At 34.5% G+C, this 21,600-nt stretch overlaps 2 protein-coding genes across 2 annotated transcripts in view; both read left to right on the forward strand.

Moving 5' to 3' along the window:
- The first annotated feature begins 4,570 nt into the window (after window positions 1-4,570).
- Window positions 4,571-5,187, forward strand: LOC112467136. Its single transcript, XM_025035618.1, has 2 exons — window positions 4,571-4,690; window positions 4,810-5,187. The coding sequence occupies exons 1-2, from the start codon at window positions 4,584-4,586 to the stop codon at window positions 5,081-5,083; spliced, it is 381 nt and encodes a 126-aa protein (XP_024891386.1). The 5' UTR covers window positions 4,571-4,583; the 3' UTR covers window positions 5,084-5,187.
- Window positions 5,188-7,572: 2,385 nt separating this feature from the next.
- The window catches only part of LOC112467137, a gene marked incomplete at its 3' end in the record, with an annotated part of 32,323 nt that continues 18,295 nt past the window's right edge, over window positions 7,573-21,600 (forward strand). Inside the window, exon 1 of the mRNA XM_025035619.1 lies at window positions 7,573-8,257. Within this exon, the coding sequence (XP_024891387.1) occupies window positions 8,030-8,257 (228 nt within the window). The remainder of the gene's footprint in view (window positions 8,258-21,600) is intronic.

A 21,600-nucleotide genomic window follows, 5' to 3' on the forward strand; every position in this document is an offset into this window, starting at 1 on the left:
ACACACACACACACACACACACACACACACACACACACACACACACAGATTAATAAATTTAGACATTTTTAGTTGGCACTAAAATTATTACAATATTATTTAAAGAATTATAAGTACATTCAGAATAAAAAAGTATCTTTATCTTATAATATTAAATAATGCAACAAATATTCTTTTATATAAAAAATGTAATTAAATAAATTTTTGAAAAAATTATTACTTGCGGTTAAATATATGAGGCATTCCATGCCAAATCGACTTGGGTTTGATCGTGGACCTCTCGGATTCGGTCGGCGATTTTTTATGTTATTGTTTCAACTTTAAAATGCACTTAGATTTTTTTAAATAAAATTGATTTAGTTATAATTTTTTAAACCGACATATCGATGGCCACAGTTTAAAAATCTGAAAAAATTCTCAAAAATCCAGTGTCAGAATTCGAATTGGACCCTTCACAGAATGAGAAAGGTTCCAGATTCGTACTCTGGCTGAGGTAATATTTTTTGCAATAAATTTAATTATTTAAATGAGATGCTTATATATAAGTATCAAAGATTACATCAATTTATAAAGATCAAAATCTTTGGTTAAAAGAGCGTCTTGACGATAATCGAACCAAATCAAGGTCGTATTGTCTTGACAATTATAATGGCCAGAAGAGTCGATTAATACTTCCATTGCTGTTTATTATGTAATTGGCGAAGTAAATGTAATTTATTCGCCAGTCACATCGGTTTAAAATAATTCTAGTTTATGCTAGAAAGGGACTTGTATTCTTTATCCTGAAGATTTCAAGTTAATCGAACTATCCGTTTCCGAGATATCGTGGTCTCCAGGTAAAAAAATACTACGAGAAAAACGCGTTTAAAGTTTCAAGTACAGTTAACTATCAAATTTTAAGTACTTACAGCTGTTTGACGCTAGTCGGTTATTTCAGGGCCATAAAGTAGACCTTCTTCATCTTCATAAAAGGCCTGTAGTGCTGTTAATTCGTCCTTTCGTGCAACTCGAGCCTCTTGAGTAGTTTGGGCGGACACTCTCGCAGGTTTCTTCAACTGCTGACTGTTGTGATAATCAACGAATAATTTAGCTTGCAGACCAATAGTTACGTCCATTATTGTCTTGAAAATCATATTAAATCCTTTATTAAAAATGCTGGGTACGAAGTAATTTCAATTGTTTTGGAACCACAATGAAGATGCTTAGGCGCGATGCGCCAAATTGTAGAATTGAAACACTTGTTGCATTTTGCTTATACACACACAATAATATATGTTGCTTATACACACAAGTACAGAAGGCATTGAAATGCTGTCCTCTTCATATCTAAAGACTTCGTATCCCAACCGGCATACCTGAACCGGCGCGAATTCGAAGGGATGCGCGTTCCGTTTTCTACCTACGTTTCTGTCAAGTAAACGGTCTCTAGCCTAAAAAAAATTCTCGAATTTTGGCATAATATTTTAAGAACATATTTTAAAGACCTCTAATTTTTGAAATATGACAAAAATTAATTTTTTTAACTCGACAACCGAAAATATAGTCTTGAACTCTGTGAACACACACACTCTCTCTCTCTCTTTCCCCCCCTCCGTCTTCCTCCCTCTCCTTCTCTCCTTCCGCTCTAAAGAACTTCTCTGTCAATTCATACGTATTGCATAAGTTTGTATAAATTAATTAAATTTAATAAATTATTAGATTTATTCGTGTTTTATCATTATTTTATTACATTATGGATTGTGCTGAAATATATCTCGGTAACACGACTAAATATCTCCGACAAAATATCTTCGACAAAATAACTCGGGAAAAATATCTCACCTCGAAATATTTCTCCGACACAATATTTTCGACAAAATATCTCACAAAATATAAAATATTGAGCTATCCACACATTTTATTTTAAGCTTTATGAGCTTTAATACTGTATATCTCAAAAATTAGAGCAGTTAGCCTTATAAAACCTAATAATTTTTTGTTTAGCGGAAAAAATGCTACCAGAAGCCACAGTTAAATCAAAGTAAAAATTATGAAAATATATATTATAATTCCCTACATCAATATTCTTACCATTGATTGTACAGGGATATTGTGTCACGCTCGGTTTCACGTAGTCTTGTAGTGGATTGTATTCCATCGTGTATCGGCGTCGTACTGCGAAGTCTTATTGTGATATGTTCTGGCTGTTTATTAGTAAGCATTCGATCGTGTGTCAGAGCAGTCCGGCTGTAATTATGCCTTTGAAATTTATAACTAGTATATAACTAATAATAGAGTGGAGCCTCCCGCAGGAGAGCGGAACCTACTGCCTCCACGCATACACTTTCCACGCGAAACATGGGTTTACAACTTTCCACGCGTGGAAAGTCCACGCATGTATTTTGAAGGCACACTATGTGTCTAGTTTAATAATAGTGGAGCCCCCCGCAGGGGGGCGGAACCTACTGCCTCCACGCATACACTTTTCACGCGAGACGAGTTGTTACATGGGTTTACAACTTTCCACGCGTGGAAAGCCCACGCATGTACTTTGAAGGCACACAATGTGTCTAGTTTAATAATAGTGGAGCCCCCCGCAGGAGGGCGGAACCTACTGCCTCCACGCATACACTTTCCACGCAAAACAAGTTTGCAATAAACGCCTTATGTTCAGCTATATTTGTTATATTTGAGAAATTATTTTTCGGCGAGATATTTTGTCGGTGAGACATTTTGTCCGAGATATTTTGTCGGATATATTTTGTCCAATATCAATTGTTACGCAGCCATATATCTCTAGGACGCCGAATCTCAAGAGCAATTTAAAATTAAATTATCTCAAAATAGCACCGATGACTTTAGAAAAACCACTAGTGGCTTCAAATCCTACCCATATTTGAACAACTCGTTCTCCCGTAATCCATTATTTAATCATAATAGGCGCAAGTTCAACAAGTGCATTACAATACGTCTTGTTACATACAACGCAATACTTCTACCGACTTTAAATTTTTTGCAAATCAACCTGAACATTAAAAAATAAAAACTTAAGAATTGCCTAATTCGTAAGTTGACAATATTTCAAAGAGTAGTACCTCGAAGAATCTGGAGTGGCTATAATAATAATAATCTCCATAATGGCAACAGAAACTGCGTGAATTAAAAGTTCATTTCAATGTTTTATCTTTGTAATCTTTGCTCAATTAGAGACAGAAGATAATCAAAAGTTTCAGGAGATATCTTAAATTAGATTAATCATTATTATTAAATAATACAATCAATTATTAAATTTAAAAAAAATATTAAATATTAATATATTATAATTATTAATTATAATTATTAATTTATTATATTTATTTATTTTATTTAATTTATTTTTATTAATTTATTTTTTTTTCTTGTAAAGAAAAGAAATTATATTTATATTACTAACTAATACTTGAAATAAGCCTTGAACTCTTGATCAGTTAATACTGGGACTATTATTTCCACATAATTTTGCAACTTAGACACCTATTTCTTTTTCGAATATTTATATTCAAAAATTCAAATTCTTCATCATCGCTTTCAGATATAATAATGAATCTATTGACTTTTGTACTATATGTGCTACTGCCATTAATAAATTTTTTCGACTTTGTTCTATGATTTAAAACATTTAAAATCAGCTGTCAGGAGGCGCCATGACGTTGCACCAATGTCGACACGAGCTCCATGAACACACATCCTATACCTGCCCGTTCTAGACTGGAGGATGAGCCGACTCTCGGCTCATCCGAGTGAGTGGTGTAGACGGGTAAAAATCTATAGTTTATGTATAGTTTATGTCACGTACACTATAGAAGGCCGATGAGCCAAGAGTCGGCTCATCCTCTAGTCTAGAACGGCTGCCTTCGAATTCCCCACCCGAGTGACCCGAGTGCTAAAAAACCTACAACATATGTTACGTGCACTATAGATTTTCAGCACTCGGGTGTGGAATCTGAACACACCCCTATATTTGATCGATCAAATACATATCGCGGCAGATTACATTTTGTTTCAAAATGGTCAAATCCTTTTCACGTAGAATATAGTAAACCGAAAAAAGAAAAGATTGACGGGACACGGGACGATTTGTTTGTATAAAAGTCGCTTTTTATAAAAAAGATAAATTTTACTATGGCTTTTGGATTGACCCAGTGGTTGATGTCGTTTGCAATATTTTTAATCGTTCTGACAATTATCACTTGGTCCGCGGTACATCTGGGCAAGAAAGATCAGAACTCCACGGATATTATTATGAGATTTCTCGACATAGATAATTATTCAATTAAACGTGAGAAGTATGTTTGTGAAAATAAATATATGTTTACTTCTACTCCGTAAAGAAAGTGCCTTTTTATCTACACATATCTCATTTTTTCAGTAAATCGTTTCATTCCGCTTCATTGTCTAACGCTTCGGTATTATTCACGAACGATCAAGGCTCTGAGATACCAGATAGTGCGCAATTTTACGAAATATTTCGAGCCTTTTACTCGACCGAGGGTAGCGCTGTTAATAGCTCGAATTACGATACTGTAACAGCGACATCTGCACCCTCTGTCGTTGAGAATGATTCAATGTGGATCGATGATACTACGATTACGCCATATAATACATCTACTGATAATAAGACTTATATATTATTAGATGATCGTCAAAACGTTAGCGGAAAAGTTATAATATTGTAAGCATAAACTTTTTATTTGCTAATGCATCAACTATTATACTCACACAGTTATGCTTAAATCGGATTCTCGGATTGGATATGGACTCTAATATTTAAATTTTTAAATAATTTTACAGACCAGACCATATTTCGCAAACAACACGTTCGGCGTTAACGCATAATGCGAAATTATTCGATGTGAATAAATTGTGGAAAGATTTGAGTCAATCTGCCGGAACGAAACTGTCGGAATTTTTTCGGGGTGCAAAAAACGAAACATTGGATACGTTTGCAGCTTTTTCATTCACACGAAAGTTGTTTGACGCAAAACAATTAAATATGACAGAACGGGCAAAAACGATACGTGAAATAGGGGGACTTGAAACATCGACAAAAACTCTTACAAAGTAACAATTATGTCATCAGTTACATATATGTCGTTGTATATTTAAGCACGTGTGTGTCGTTTTGTACATACATTTATGACTACTTTGTATTTGCTGGGAATGGATGCAATAAATGGAAATTAATTATTTATACAATTTTATGACTGTTAAAGATAAATAAAACAGGCCAGCTCCGGAGCTCGAGGTTGACCAGGTTTGACCAGGCCTGTAGCAAAACGTCGGTGGGTTTTATGACACCAGGGCGTCATAAAATTTAAGACCTGAAGATTTTAGTTCTAGCTTATAGCTTATAATAAATCTACAGCACGTTTTTAAATATTTCTTTAAAAACAAAACTTATAAGAGACATTCTTCTATCTAAAAGGGATTAAGTATTAAGTATTGCAATCCAAGAGAAACTCTCGAACTTCGTAATCCTTAAAATAATCGTTAATCCTTTTGCTAAGGCAATGTCAACCGAATAGCGATTATGACTGCATTCCGCGATATTCACTGTCAGTACTGAAAATCTATATTTTTCTATATTTTACGTCACGTATACAATAGATTTTCAGTACTGACAGTTACTGACAGTAAATATCGGAATGCAATTTAACCTATGTAGTATGGAAATGTCTCTAGCTTACGTCTCAGAACAATCATGAATCATGATGCACCCTTTAGTTAAAGCCCGGGCACATAGAAAAACTTAAGTAGTGAGACGTTAGCAGTAAACAAATTAGTCATTCACAGTCAAGAAACTTAAGACAAAACGTAAGCAGTAGCGAATCCATACCATTGATTTTTTCACTGCTTAAGTTTTTCTATGTGCCCGGGCCTTTAATCCACCATTTTAACCTAGGTGTATAGTCACCTGGGGTGACTTTTGTGCGCCTATAACAATGAGAAATCGAAGCTCAATAACAGTTACAGTCTTCTTTACTGATTGAGAATCCTAACTTTTTTTATTTTTCCTTACTTTTTTTAGAAAATATTGAATAAATCTATATACGTACATAATGATCTCAAATATTAATAAATCGTAGAATTATCAAGATAGTAGTTAATAATAGTGACTAGATTGGAGCATAAAAAATATCCCAGGTGATTGTTTGGGGGAAAAAAACTAGGTGACACTATCCCGAAGGATTGACTCTTTGCATTGAAGATAAAATTTTTCAAGTATAAAAGAAAAATAAAATTTATACGAAGACAATTTGTTCTGTCTGCATCAGCTTTTTACTATAGACGATTTCTAATAAAAATTTGTGTTATATAGGATTCTTTATGTAACTTTACAAAATTTTTACATATAAATTTTTAAGTTTTTCACAATTTTCATATAATTTTATAATTTTTTCAGAAATTATATTATTCTTTATAAAAGTGTAAATTCTGAAATGTAAGCTAGAATTCTCATTTTATAATTTTCGAAGAAAACTTATATAAAATCTGAAAAAGTTTAAGAAATTTTTTTAAAGAGATGTTCATAAACTTAAGATATTAAAAATTCTTAAAAATGTTATAGGATATTATAAGAGATTTTTTTCACCCGAGATACTTAGTATCAAGTATCAATAGACTGTTTCTTTTACGCATCGTTATATACATCCGGGGTTAGTACTGACAAGAGTAATCGAGTGTAACCGGCGCTAGTATCGACGAACCATTTCATGGATGCTGGCTACAGTTGGCGTTTGGGTAGAGTGAAAGGTTTAGTAGCGTCTTTCTCGTGAGAGTGGCGTGTCCTATAGCCGATATTCATAGTCACTTTTTATGTTTAAGACCGTTTTAAGATGTCATGAACCAATCACAGCCGTATTAGCATCTTAAGACATTACTTTTAAGACGATCTTGAAATAAGAACCGACTGTGAAATATGAATACCGGTCTATGACACGTATTTTGCGCGTAACACATAACCGCGTAACCAATCAGAAGTTCAATCCCGTGTAACAGAAATTGTGTAACGCTTTTGATTGGTCAATATACTGTTTGGTTATATACTATGACTGTGATCTGATTCATGCTCACAGCGTTGAAACCATCGCTCTATCTTCGTTTAATAATCGATGTGCAACGAAGACAGAATTGGACCGCAGTTTATAATATTGGAATATACTATAATATTGGAAAATATGTGTTATGGGACGTTATCCTAAGTTTTGTTAATTAGCCGCTTTTCGTTTCTTTATGCCTATTTCAATTCTTTTTGTCAAGTTTTGTCTTGTGAGCAATTTTGCACTTTTGTATTACGTCTGAATCATAAATTAAAATGATATCAGTTGCTAAAATATATGTGAATGGGACGCAGTGAAGTATTATACTGGAATGTGAACTCCTCGGGCCACAAGAAGAAAGAGACAGGTTATTGCGTCCATTTCTGTCTCTGTTTAGCGAACTTCTGATTGGCCAATGGTTCAATTGCTCTCGAAAAGTGCAGCAACAGAAAAGGACGGTCTGGCCATAATTCTCCATCTCATTTTGTACTAGAGTACATCAATAGATTCACATTCCAGTATAGTATATATTCACTGACGGGACGTTGGGGGACGTCAAGGAATCATATTACGAAGGGAACGAACTGACGAACTACGAAGTAATCCGTGCTATGAGCAGGTAGAAGGATCTCTCGATCCTTCTACGGGCTACAGGGTCTGGTTTAGTCTAAGGTCTAGTCTAAACATTCTGCAGATAAAGGCGACGATTGGAATCCTTTATCGTTTATCTTTTTAATTTTATTGCGTGGTTTTTGTTGGCTTATATCAACAAACGATTGCGTCACTCAGGTTTAGAGAGGGAAAAAGTCTAATGTGAAGGAAGATCCAGATTTCACATTTTCGCGAAAGAAATCGATTCCGACCAGCGATAGTAGTGTAAGTGATATCTGGATAATGAACGCGAAAGGCATGGTGTAGATCAATCAAGCTTCTTATTCCGGCTTATTATCGTTACCGTCGCACGCGTCGCGATGTCAGTGTGCGCGAAACGAGACGCGCGTTGCGTCAGTTGCGTGAGAAACGAAACGGAGAGTACGGAGACGAGAAATCGTTGCTGCGAGCTTTTCGAGCACGTGACACACGATTGTAAACATCTGAAGCTGACGTTTTCATGGATCTTCGCGCAAAAACTACAAGGTTTACTTCAGGATTCGATCAGCGGCTACATTTGCCGAGGATGTCGCCGCGAATCGTATAAGGTACCGATATCTCGAGATACGGCCGTTGTATGTTATTTTCATGTTGCATTGACGTGTCATGAGACAATTCTGTGTTATAATAAAAAAACTTCACCGCAACGTAAGAAAAGTTCAAGCTTGCGCGATCTTGACCTTTACACCGTTAACTCTCCATTGTCCTCGTGTTAGCCCTGCGCCTCATTTCACTAAACGAACGTCAGTGTTAGCCCTGCGCCGCGCTGTTTGTTATCGTATTAGCCCTCCATTAGCCCTCCATTATTGCCCTCGTATTAGCGCTAACATCACATATCTCATTTCTTCAATTGCATAGTTGTGGCATAAAAGTTGACTCTAAAGCGGGGAGCACACACTTCTGCACAACGCATAATGCGTAAGCATAAGAAAATTGATTGGTCTATTTCCTTATGCACATGTCTATATTGACCAATCAATTTTCTTATGCTTACGCATTATGCGTTGTGCAGAAGTGTGTGCTCCCCGCTTAAAACTTTTTGACTTTTCATTTGCAACCTTTTAAATTATATTTGTATAATTATTTTTCAAAATTTTGTTAATACAATTTTTAGATTAGACTAAAAATGTTAACGTTTGATATATCTGTGCGCAGCGCTCATGTCAAGAGCAAATACTTAGAGTCGACGCGACTTGTTGCGAAATGAAAGTTTTACTGTTTTAGATTGACGTACCGATCGATATTTTATCCTCTTGCTCTTGAGCCTTGTGTCCACGATGCTAGAAATCGCTCCGAGATCTCGAACGGAGAAAGAATTAACCAATGACATTGGTCAAATTAACCGAAATGTTTAAATGTAATTGGTCAATTCTTTCGCCGTCCGAGATCTCGGGGCGATCTATCATCATGTGACACAAGATTTTACAAGACTGTTTGGGGGCCACTATTTCCAACGTCTGTTAACCTCTAATCGACCGTTAACTTTCAGAATAGCCAACTTCTATTGACTATATTCTAAAAAGTTAATGGTCGGTTAGAGTTCAACAGGTGTTAGAAATAGTGACTTTCGATCAGAGAAAACTGTATAGTGTATATGGCAATATCATACTAACATCAAGGAAACCCATGGAACTGTCTCCCTCCGATTTTGATAAGTTTTTAGTATGTTGTTTTCTAGATGAAAATAAGGAACACCTATTTTTTTATACGTGCCCATACGCGCGTTTAGGGGGTGAAACAACCCACCGAAAAAAATCGGCTTTTTTCTTTGAGCCGAATATTTCCGAAACTATAAAAGAGAGAAAAAAATGTTTAAACAAAAGTTGAATAATTTGAAGAGTACTTTAAAACAAGGACAAAAAAATTTTTTATATTTTTATTTTTTAATAAAAATAAAAACAATTTTATTTTATCATCATTCTAACTACTACTCTCGTACTACTTGCATGCATTTATATTGCACGTATATTGTTGCTGATCTTTAATTAGGCCTTAATTAGAAGTTTCACTTTATTTCATAAATACATATATACTTTTTTATAACTACATAATAATTGCAACAATTATAAAAAAATGTTAAAATTAAATGTTAACTTTTATATACCACATTTTATTTATATTGTACATGGAGGGATAAAAAACCTTAGTGGTGTGTAAGTCAATTTTTTTTTAATATTAACTTGTGTGCATGGATGCAATTTATATATTGTATAGATTCCATTGTACACGAGTCAATATTTTTAAAAATTTGTCTTACGCCACTAAGGCTTTTATCTCTCCATATACATATACATAAAGTTTAAAGTAATAAAAATGTTTTTATACTAATTATATTTTTAAAATGTTAAAAGTGTTAGCATATTTAGAAATAACATACAGTATATAAAAATTTTTTTTATTTTTTTTTCCTATTGTTGTAATTGTAAAACATCCTTCTGTTTTCTTCTTGTTGTGTTTTTTAGCAGTCTGAAAATATATGTATATCCTATTGTAAGCATATTATCAAAATTCTAGGAAATTTTCTTTGTATTTTTAAGCCAGACAGTTAATGGTTGAAATCATTTGCACATTTGAGACGATTTTCGAGAGCTACCCTTACTTCTCTACCCTTGCCTCTCCGCTCGGCTGGCAAACCCTACAAGAGTTACAAGCAAGGTCCGTAGATAGACCTCGCGTCTATTTACAGACCTTGCCTGCAAATGACGTGCGCGCCGCTCAAGCACGGGATTGTCATAGAGCTTGCGAGGGGCGTTCTTCCTAATTTATTAATCTATTCCTATCGAATTTCTCATTGTCACGTTGAAATTACAACATAAATACATTTATGCGTATATAAAAATTAAAAAACAGGATTTCGATAGAAGAAATTCGATAAGAATAGAGCTCGCCGGCCGAGCGGAGAGGCAAGGAGAGCGAAGTAAGCGTAGTTCTCGAAAATCGCCTCGAAAGTGTAACTAATTCCGACTACTAAGTAATTGTGTTGTGTAGGTACAAAATATTATGTTTTTACATATTAGTACAATATAATGTGTTGTACTAATATAATAATATTGTTACGCCCGCGCTGAGACGTTCGTTACACCCGATTGAAGAACGAGGATCATCCCTTGATAATCGACAGCTATTGTTGATCAACAAAAGCGCCTTGGAGTTTTGGAGATTGTGTGGCGGGCCATTGGACTGACAAGACGTATTTCTATCCAAGCTGTATTTGATCCGAATAAAGTTCCCCTTTTGTTTTGGATCGAATACAGCTCGGATAGAAATACGTCTTATAATTGTCAACCCAACGGCTCGGCACACAATTACAGTTTAAACTGTAATACAATCTCTATAGAGATTATAACAATAGCAATATTATAATAAAGATATTATAATAGCGAATTTGATTGAATGCACTCAGTGCGCCACTGATGCACAACATTAAAGCCGTCGTAAGTATTAACACAAATCAACGTATATAAAGTATATGTTTAATATAAACGGGTTAAATCATGAAATCCTCAATATTTTTTATTGTGCTATTTGGTAAAATATGTATTAGGCATTTCATTAATTGAGATATTTGCATTTTACTTTAAAGATTAGAGATTAAATCATGATATACAACTCTGCAACCGTACACTCTTTTTCGGCATGCGGGTCGTTTGCGTGCGCGACATATTAAACAACCTAAAACTTTATCAAAAATTCTGAAAAAATTTATAGATGTTCCTTAAGATGTTCCTTAACTATAAGTTTAAATTACAAGTTTGTCTAAACTATAAGTTTAAAGTGTTTAAACGAACGCGCTCTAGGTAAACAAATTTTTGGAAAATACCACATAGTCAAAATGCTGAAGACGCAAACGATCCACAGTGGCAATTAATATGCACCTGTGCGTACTGAGTGTATCGAGTTCGCTGTAAGAGACTTATTGATCAACAACAGCTGCCGGTTACCAAGGGACGATCCTCGTTCTGCAACTCGAATGTAACGGGCGTCTCTCAGCGCGAGCTACGAGTGCGTAACAATATTATACATGTACTATAGTAATAATAAGCTTAGTATTTAACTTTCCTCACATTACAAATTACAATATATTAACTGTACGATTCTGTATCTGTGAAATCAGATTCCATTCGACTTATGTCTCAAACGTACGCTATAAATGCAACAAAAAACTATGTTGATTACTTTATTTGTACAGATTTCTATATATTATTAGAATATAATTATAGTTACAAACCCACTTCACGGATATTTCATTGCTTTTTTTATTATAAACTCTTGGAACCAAGTGTCCAATTTTATATTCTGGTGTTTTTGAATCAAATAGTTTATAACAGCACGAAACTCAATAGCATTGTTTTCAATAGCACGAAATTCAACAGCATTGATTTTCAATTCATCAAAATTGTATGAAGAGTAACAGTCTCGAATAATATGGTTTTTAACCCTTTCGGTACGGAGCGACCGGGGCGCGAACAGCCCTCCAATGGCCGAAGTGTCGATCTGCTGATATACGCGATTCAGATGAGAGAGCTAGGCATTCGACGTTCAACGCCTTCAATTATTATATGTAATAAAACTCAATAACAAAAACATTAAAAAAATTTATCAACAGAAACAAGTTAACATTTCAAGTTGCTCGGCCGCAGTGAGCAGCATGTGGACAGTGACTATAATCACTGCTCGGCCACAACGAGCAGTATGATGAACAGTGATTATAGTTACTACCGAAAGGGTTAATTAAACCATGAAACCAATTAATCGTGCTCGAGGGTTATGTATATTGTCTCAGCTTCCACAGCTTGGACAGGTCCAACATTCTCTCCGGTTGGCGCTGTTACCACGCCAGGATCCCTTCCAGCCATACCCTCCTATTTCTTTCCCCTCATATTCTCTCCCTTTCCCTTCTCCCTCTCTCAAAACCATCCCTATGAATTATTTTGACAGCCTTTGCTCTTCCCACTGCCAATTTCAACGAAGTAATCCCCTCTAGTTGGAGAGTTTTTCTTACAAATACGTCCGAAAGTGCTGAAATAAATTGAGCACAAACGATTTAACTCTTATCGCGAAGGAGTACTCTGGCTAAAGAAGCACTCAGGCTAAACAAGAACCTTCTCAGTTCCGAACGAAGGAAAGCCAAATCCTTCTCGAATTTTTGTCTCGTAAATTATGAATAATAATTTTGAGATAAAAACCTCTCTCCGAAATGTAATTCTAATTTTGATTTCAGCTCCGCGTACTCCAAATTTTCTAAATCATATATGGACTTCAAAATCGTATGCGTTTTTCCTTGTAAACACGAAGTAAAAGCCACAATTTTAGATGCGTTTCCAGCGGTTTGTGCGCGCAATTAAATCGAATTACGAGAACTCTCGATTGCAACAAAACCGACCTGTCAAGTGTCGGGCTCCTGTTCACTCACCATTACTATCTCAGATTGGAAATAGTAAAATATACCGAAAACTATAATCTTTTTGTTTCGGGGAGAAATTAAATCATATTTATTTCTATATAATATAAATATTATTAATTTAACAGTTGTCATTAGCTGTGAACATAGCTTATTTCGTTTTTGGTTATGCATAATTCATTTCTAGACATATGGTTACTTATTAACTTAACGAAACAAAAGGAGAGTTTTCGATATATTTTACAAATCGGTTCTATCGATTGCAAGTGTTGCTTTATTGAAACATATTTTCATTTGAATATATTCATTCAAGAATTTTTATTATATATGTATTTTCTCGCTTCTGACGTCACAATTTGAGATAGTAATGGTGAGTAAATAGGAACCTTAAATTTACACTCCGCGGGCTCCGCGCGCGCGATTTACTCTCCCTTCGTATCTCCCGTATTCATAGTACGAGATCCGTTTCCCCAAGGAAATTATAAGAAAGAATTTCCCTGAAGAATAATTTTGCAATTCGTGACGACAGCTTCATTATCGTTCTATTGTCGTTGCGCTGCTTTTTTACCACATATCTGCGCAACGACAATATAACGATAACGAACTTGTCGTTAAGAGTTACAGAATAGGGATACAGGTAGCAGGATGATGTCTAAAGACACTTTAATGACATATTATTGACATCAGAGATATCATCAAGACGTTATTATGTCATTTGACATCACTCTGCTACCTGGGTTAGCCGGGTATTTTTCTAAAGACGCTCCTCTTCTCGCAAGCGCAGCATCATCGCGTACTCGATGTCTTTCTCCGCCCAACTGTTATCTTTTGCTGAACGGCTATTACGCCGCGCCGTTTCCATTGTAGGCTCCGATGTGTCCGCCTAAGGGTCTCTTGCTGGAATTAAATTGTCGTCATTGTAAACATATTCCATCGTCACCACGATGCGTTTAATCCCAGACGAGCCCCCAAGGATGCGTTCCGATATTCATTGTCAGTATTGAAAATTTATGATTTGCGTCACGTACAGATCTTCAGTACCGGTAGTAAATATTGAAACGCAGCCCGTAACAATGTTACGCTCCCGGCGCGGCAGTATCGCGCCTGTGGCACACTCACACTCGCACTCGCACTCGCTTCCGTGCGCTCCCGCCGCAAATTAAACACAAGCTCATTTGAAAGAACTAATTTATTGCGAAATAAATACAGCTCGGCTAGCGTTACACATATGTACAGCTCCGTAACTTTTAGCTTCGAGGCGTTTGTTTTGATAGGACTTTTATAATATAAGAGAATTTTAAAATATAAAAATATTTTATTTTTATGTGATTTTCAAAAATAAAACACTTATTTGCCCTTCCCCTTCTCCAGTCAGTACTAATTTTAAGGATCCGTTCCTCTCAGCAGGTCCAAAAAAATAGGTGATTTTTGTGGAGAAAGTAAACAAAATAAATCCTTCAATATTTTTGGATTATATTTATGATACTTTTAAGTAGTTATACAAATTTTTCAGCCCATTTAAATAATTTGGCGAAGCGGGCAACGGCGACCTGGGCGCGGAATAGGTTGCTCCATGGCGGAAGTTCTCCAGGTCGTAAAATGTGTCTGAAACATCGAATCAATCGATTTTCCTGTTCAGTACAAGTGTCCCTATAGAGTAGGCTATAATCATATCGATATAAGCAATATTTAATTTTTTATAAGCAAAAAAAGTATCAAAAATTTATAGTGAAAATTAATTTTTTTTTAACTGCCGCCATTTTATAAATTTTTATTCAAAATAATTTTTTTTAGTCTACTCTATAGGGACACTTGTACTGAACAGGAAAATCGATTGATTCGATGTTTCAGACACATTTTACGACCTGGAGGACTTCCGCCGTGGAGCAACCTATTCCGCGCGTTGCCCAGTATCCCGCTTCGCCAAATTATTTAAATGGGCTGAAAAAATTTGTATAACTACTTAAAAGTATCATAAATATAATCCAAAAATATTGAATGATTTATTTTGTTTACTTTCTCCACAAAAAATTCACAAAAATCACCTATTTTTTGGACCTACTGAGAGGAACGGACCCTTAATGCGCCCCTCTTGACAAAAAAGGTTGAAAACCCGTATTATAAAATTATAAACACATCAGACGTATTTAAATAAATTTTATAAAATTTTATCTATGATTATTTTGAGAATTATTTACTACTTATTTCGAAAAAGAAGTGTCGATAATCGCAGCCTAAACATCTATAATCTATGTTTGTGCAGCTGTATCATCTAACGCACATATTAAACATACGTTTATCATTATGATAATATTTATCTTAATCCTAGGTATACATACTTATTTCTCGGATACGTAGATAACACACTGGGGTCTGGAGGACCCCTGCTACTTTTTTTACTATAACTTTTAAGAAAATCATTGTATTTTGATTGCTTTTTTTTCTTCAAATCGTAAATAAACTGAAAAATATGTACGTTTATTCAAAATTAGTCTAAAGTTATAATAAATACCAATAAACGCGTTGAAGAATTGTAATCACTCAATAGAAAAAATGTCATTTTACTGTAATTGCTTAAAAAATTATCTAATAATATATCTTTTTTGCTAATAGAGATAATCAAGAAAACTTTGCAGATTTTGAAAGCGCACATTTCAAAGTACAAAAAAAGTTTGCCGCTTAAATATTGCCGAATAAACTTCAAACTTTTTTTACAAGGCGATCCTATCCCCCCTATTTATTTATTCTACCAATAGTAAAGTTTCAAACTTTATCTGGCGTCTCGGAGACCCTAGTGTGTATACCTAGAGTTAAGATAAAAAGACTTGTGTGCCCACGCAGGATAATCTTCTGCCTTTAAATAAACTGACTCTTAATTACGCGCATCTTTCGCTTGTATCTTATATTTGCAGAATCGACGCATCTGTACGTTTAGTCTCGTGTTCAAGTATGCTGATTAAATCACACTTATGCATATTAATTTGATTTATATCGTAAAAAGAAACCTCGGTATTAAATTTCGCTGGTCTTCTGCTGATATCGAGGGGTGTTATGTTACACTGTAACCAAAGTGTCCACTTATCTTTTTAGGACTTACCGCGACGTCGACCGACATACATTATCACGCTTATGAAAATGCGACATGTTCATTCGACCGATTCAGTGAAAATCTTTTTTCAACATGTTTTCTGTATAGACAGAAAACGCGTCGATAGAAGAAAAATAAAATCGTGTTGTGGCGTTAATATATGCAACAAGCGCGTATGTAAAATATGAGTTAACTGTTAAATCAATAAACAGTTGCTATTTTACATATTAGGATGTTGTATACATCATGTACGCGAGCACGTTATATACAATTACTTTCTTTAATATTCATCAGACACCATAATTTTTGATAATTTTTTTTAAACAGTTTTTTTGTTGTAGTAAAATTTCATGATTTTTAAATAAAATAAACATTTATTATAGTCATCAGAAACATAAATTTTATTTATTTAATTAGTACAGTTTGAAACATTAAATGAGTTTTAAATACATCAGTAAATAAGATTGTGCTTAATTCCGGTGTCGCAAAAATACACTTAACAAAACAAATAATATAAATACAATATTTATATTTATATTAACGAAATAATTTAGTATTTTGTTGAATAAACTTTTTGTTAAATAACATGCTGCAATCATTTGAGCATGTTAGAAATAGTTTCCAAATATTACGATCGATAAATCCTATAAATTTTCTATAGGATTTAAATATGGTAACCGTGGTGGAAGATATAACCTTTGGGTAATTATACAGAGTGTCCCATTTTAACTTTTGCACCGTGATATTTCAGGATCGTCAGGATGTATGTATCTCCTTGGAGCTTTCATGTATATACAAATATTTAAAAACATTGGAGTACTATTGCAATAGTATATTTTTGAGACGAAATCAAGTCAAAAAGTCCTGTACCACTTCTTCCTCCGACAAACAATTGTCGAGATATCGTAAGCTAAATATTGAAAAAGTTACCAAGTTTTCCTTGAATATCTGAAAAAGTACTAGGCAAATAGAAAAATGTTTCAGACAAAAGTTGTTCAAATTAATTAGTAGAAAAAGATGGTACAATAAAAAAATTGCAATTTTCATTAAAGAAAATCAAGTTGGATCTTATTGGATCTAAAGTGGACGCCGGACCCAAAAGAATGACCGTAAAAATAGCCCCTTTTTTCACTTTTGAATTTAGACTTCTACTTGGTACTAAATGATAGTCTATAATGAGGCATGAATCCTCAGAAAGTTTTAGATTGAGCCGGGTTTTTATTTTCAAGATATGGAAGGTCAAAGTTGGTGATCTCACCAACTTGCGTATTCGCTGTCATGCGTACCGTCATCCTAAGACTGTGTTCGAGAAGCACACTATCAGCGCTATTATGTCAATCTATCCTCGTTTTATCTAATGAACGATGCAGATGGAGCGACTAACACTGATAGTGCGCTCTCCGAACACAGCCTAGATCGTTGAATATCGGACGCGTCTTATTTAAATAAGAACCTAGCTTACACTTACATAAAAGTTTCTGAAAATGAAACGGTTTTAAATGATTATGAAGTGATATGGAGAAAAATGAAATGATCCTGTAAAAAAATTGAAAAAAAATGTTAGACAAAATAGGTTCCGAATGAGTGCACAAATTAATGTAACCGTATATCTTTTTCACATTTATACTAACATATATTCGCGTATACCTGTAAATAATCACATAACAGCGAACGAATACGTTTTTTGAACCTATTATTATGTAAGTTTCTATTTCAACTTAAAACAGCGAATACGCAAGTTGGTGAAATCACCAACTTTGACCCTCCATATCTTGAAAATAAAAAGCCGGCTCAATCTAAAACTTTGTAAGGATTCATGCCTCATTATAGACTATCATTTAGTACCAAGTAGAAGTCTAAATTCAAGGGTGAAAAAAGAGGCTATTTTTGGCCTGTTTTTGCGGTCACTCTTTAGTCAGCTCATCTGATGTCCCCCCCCCCCCCCCAACCATACAACTTTTGTCTAAAACATTTTTCAATAAAATCATTGGTTCCCGAGATATTACGGTATATACGAAAGTTAAAATGGGACATCCTATATATTAAATATTCTTGAATTCTTGATATTCTCGCAATTTATGCTTTCCACCGTCTTGGATCATTATTTATTTATTTATTTATGTATAAGCGGGATTTAGAGAGCTTTCTTTAGTATACATAGTATAATTTTAATTATAACATCAGCAAGAGATCAGATGCAGAGATTGCAGAGTAAAGTACTGAAAAGAAAAATACTTTACAACTTACATTATAAAACAGATATAAGATCTAACAAAGACAGTAAAGTATTGATCGTTTAAAAAAGTTAAGTCAGTTAAGAGATGTTTGAAAAAAGTCCACGCTATCGGAGAATTCGTTCGTCAGTAAGCACATCCTATTCAGGGGTTTAAATGTATCATAGGAAGTACGATGCGATTATCATGATACAATTTGAAACTTTTTTCTATATTCATATTATTAGCACTTTTTATTAAAGAACCTTGCCCATTTTTATATAGGTTTTGGGCCTCTCGTGTTTAGTAACGAGACTTGGCTAAAATGAAAGATTATTGTTAGACGATCGATATATTTTATATAGACATATTCTATATAGACATATATTCTCTATATTCATATTCGATATATTCTATATAGACATAATCCTCTAAGGGTCGGTTTGACAATCTCCGATTAGTTTAATCAGCCGATTAAGCCAACCATGATTGGTCAAACTGCTTAACGACAAATGCGATTGGTCAGTTCCAATGGATAATCGGCCGATTAAACTAATCGGAGATGGTGAAAGCGGTCCTAAGTCAACGCCATTCAGAGATACACTCTTTGAAACATTAGAAAAATGTACTAAACGGAATTCTTTTATTCGATTTCTCAGTAGCTACGACATCTCCCTATAATAACAGTATATGTATAGTAACAGGTAATATGAACTACTTTGAAATACTATGGCATACTTATATATACCATAATACTTATACAGGATGTTCAAAAAGTCCCGGAATGGCGAAATATATCTCGAAAAATATAAGTTTTATAAAACAATTTTTCAGAAACTACAATAGTTGTAGGGTTTAAAAGGGTCTATTTACCAGCCTTGTGAGTTTGGCTTTGGGTGGCGTCGCCAAGTTCAAGTCAAGGTCACTTTAAATTTTTTAAATGGGACTTTCTATTTTTTATTGTATATACTAGACACCACAGACGCGCGCTTCGCGCGCACTATTTAGCTTTAACATTATGCAATTATTATTACACTATTAACTTCTTGATACACACAACTGTCAAAATATACGATGACAGCTGCAAATGAAGTAGGCGTAGCGAGAGAACCAATTGGCATCGCGGAAAAGCGGCAACAAAAAACCGAGATATGCGAGTATCGACTTAATATGCCTTTTTTTTAGAAAGGATTCTTATAGCTCTTCTCGAGACCTATTCAAAACATTATAATTTTATCTGCTTTTTATGATAAGATATCCATAACTGCAGTTATCGTATTCTACCTATGTACGAAGAAGGGGGTAGGAGGTGATATGTGTACGGATGGGATAAGTGGAAGTAATATATGGTGGGCAAATAATATTTTTGTTTCATTAAAATCTTCAGATGAAAAAACTTAACTTCTTAAGCGATTTGCAGCTTCCGGCAGCCTTTTCAGCAATAAATATCACATTTTCCATAATCTATTATACCCGATCTATTAATTGATATGCGACTCATTACGGCTGGATTCGAGGAGCGCGCTATTAGCGCTATTTGCTTATTCTATCCTTGTTTTACATCTGATAAGCGATAAAGACAGAATGATGCAATAGCGCTAATAGCGCGCTCCTCGAATGCAGCCTACTAGATACGAAGGGCCCAAAATGGGTAAGGTTGTTGTTTTTATACCTAAATATTTATTTTTATCTAAAATTTCATCAATGAAAACCAACTCGCCTAATTTTCTAGTCAAAATACAACCTCAAACCATTAAACCTCCGCCATCGTGTTTCATGGTTGGTCTCAAATTTTTTATTTTTAATTCTTCGTTTACTTTATCATTTTTAATCAGATCCAAGAATATTAAATTTGTTTTTATCGGCAAATCTAACATCATTCTCTTTCCAGGCTTGCTTTTTAGAAATAAATTCCTTGACGAAAATTAATCTTTTCTTACAATTCGCCTTATTTATGAATGGCTTTTTACGAGCAATTCTACCGTTGTAATCATTTTTTTTTAATGCTCGACGAACTGTATCAGGATGTACTTTCTTGCCAGTCTCTTCAAATAATTCTGTAGTCAACGTTGGAGCACTTAATTCAAGATTTTTTTTATTTTTCTAACCATTTTACGCTTATCCTATGAGTAGTAATTTTGGACGTCCTTTCTGAAGTATTGATTCAATGCGATCTTCAAGAACACATCTTTTTATAATGTCTGCTACCATGCTTTTACTCAGAATTAGTAACTTACCGATTTCTCGGTACGATTTGCCTTTTTCATAATGTTATGTTAAATAACAAGCTGCCAATCAAACGAAATATTTTCACTTTTAAGTCTCAGGGTGAAGTCCCATGGAGCCAGCGTATGGCGTACCGGCGTATGGCGTGTAGCTTGTATGACTTCTGTAGCTTGGCTAATCATAGGCTTTACGTTCGTTTTCGTTACGCCAGCACAAACATCGGCTGTCCCATGGAGCGTATTTAAGCAGCGTAATGATTAATAAGCCAATCACAGTGTTGTTTTACAAAGCTTATTTTCAAAATGGATGCTCAAGAGGTCTTATGATTGGCTTATTGATCATTACGCCGGCGTAAATACGTCCCATGGGACAGCCGATGAAATTTTCAGCGCAATTTTTAACACATACATTCATACATGAAGCAATATTCCATATGCGTGTACGTGGGTGTGTATCATTGTAGCATAAACGCTTCAAAAACTAGCGTAACATCTGTGCTGGCGTAACGAAAACGAGCGTAAAGCCTGTGATTAGTCAAGCTTCTTGACGCGTCGGTACGCCGTATGCTGGCTCCATGGAACTTCACCCTCATTAGCTTTAATTATTAATTCATGTAGTCTGTAGGAATGCTTAAGTGAAACTGACTCACATCGAAATTTAAACTACACATTTCGTGTTTACAAACAAGCTTAGGAAATAATCTAACCGATTTCCCAGAATCATTAAATCATATTGAGTATCCGAATATTTTTGCGGCAGCAGAATTAAGCATAATCTTATTTACTGTATAATATGTTTAAAACTGTATTAATTAAATAAATAAATAAATAAATTTTAAGTTTCTGTTAAGTTTCTAACAATTATATAATGAGTGTTTTTTTAATTTAAAAAAACCATGCAATCTTTATTCTAACAAAAACTATGTTTAAAAAGTAATGATGTCTCAAAAATCATAATGTCCGA

This window comes from Temnothorax curvispinosus, unplaced genomic scaffold (assembly GCF_003070985.1).
Source record: "Temnothorax curvispinosus isolate PA1 unplaced genomic scaffold, ASM307098v1 QBEX01016926.1, whole genome shotgun sequence".
Taxonomy (NCBI): domain Eukaryota; kingdom Metazoa; phylum Arthropoda; class Insecta; order Hymenoptera; family Formicidae; genus Temnothorax; species Temnothorax curvispinosus.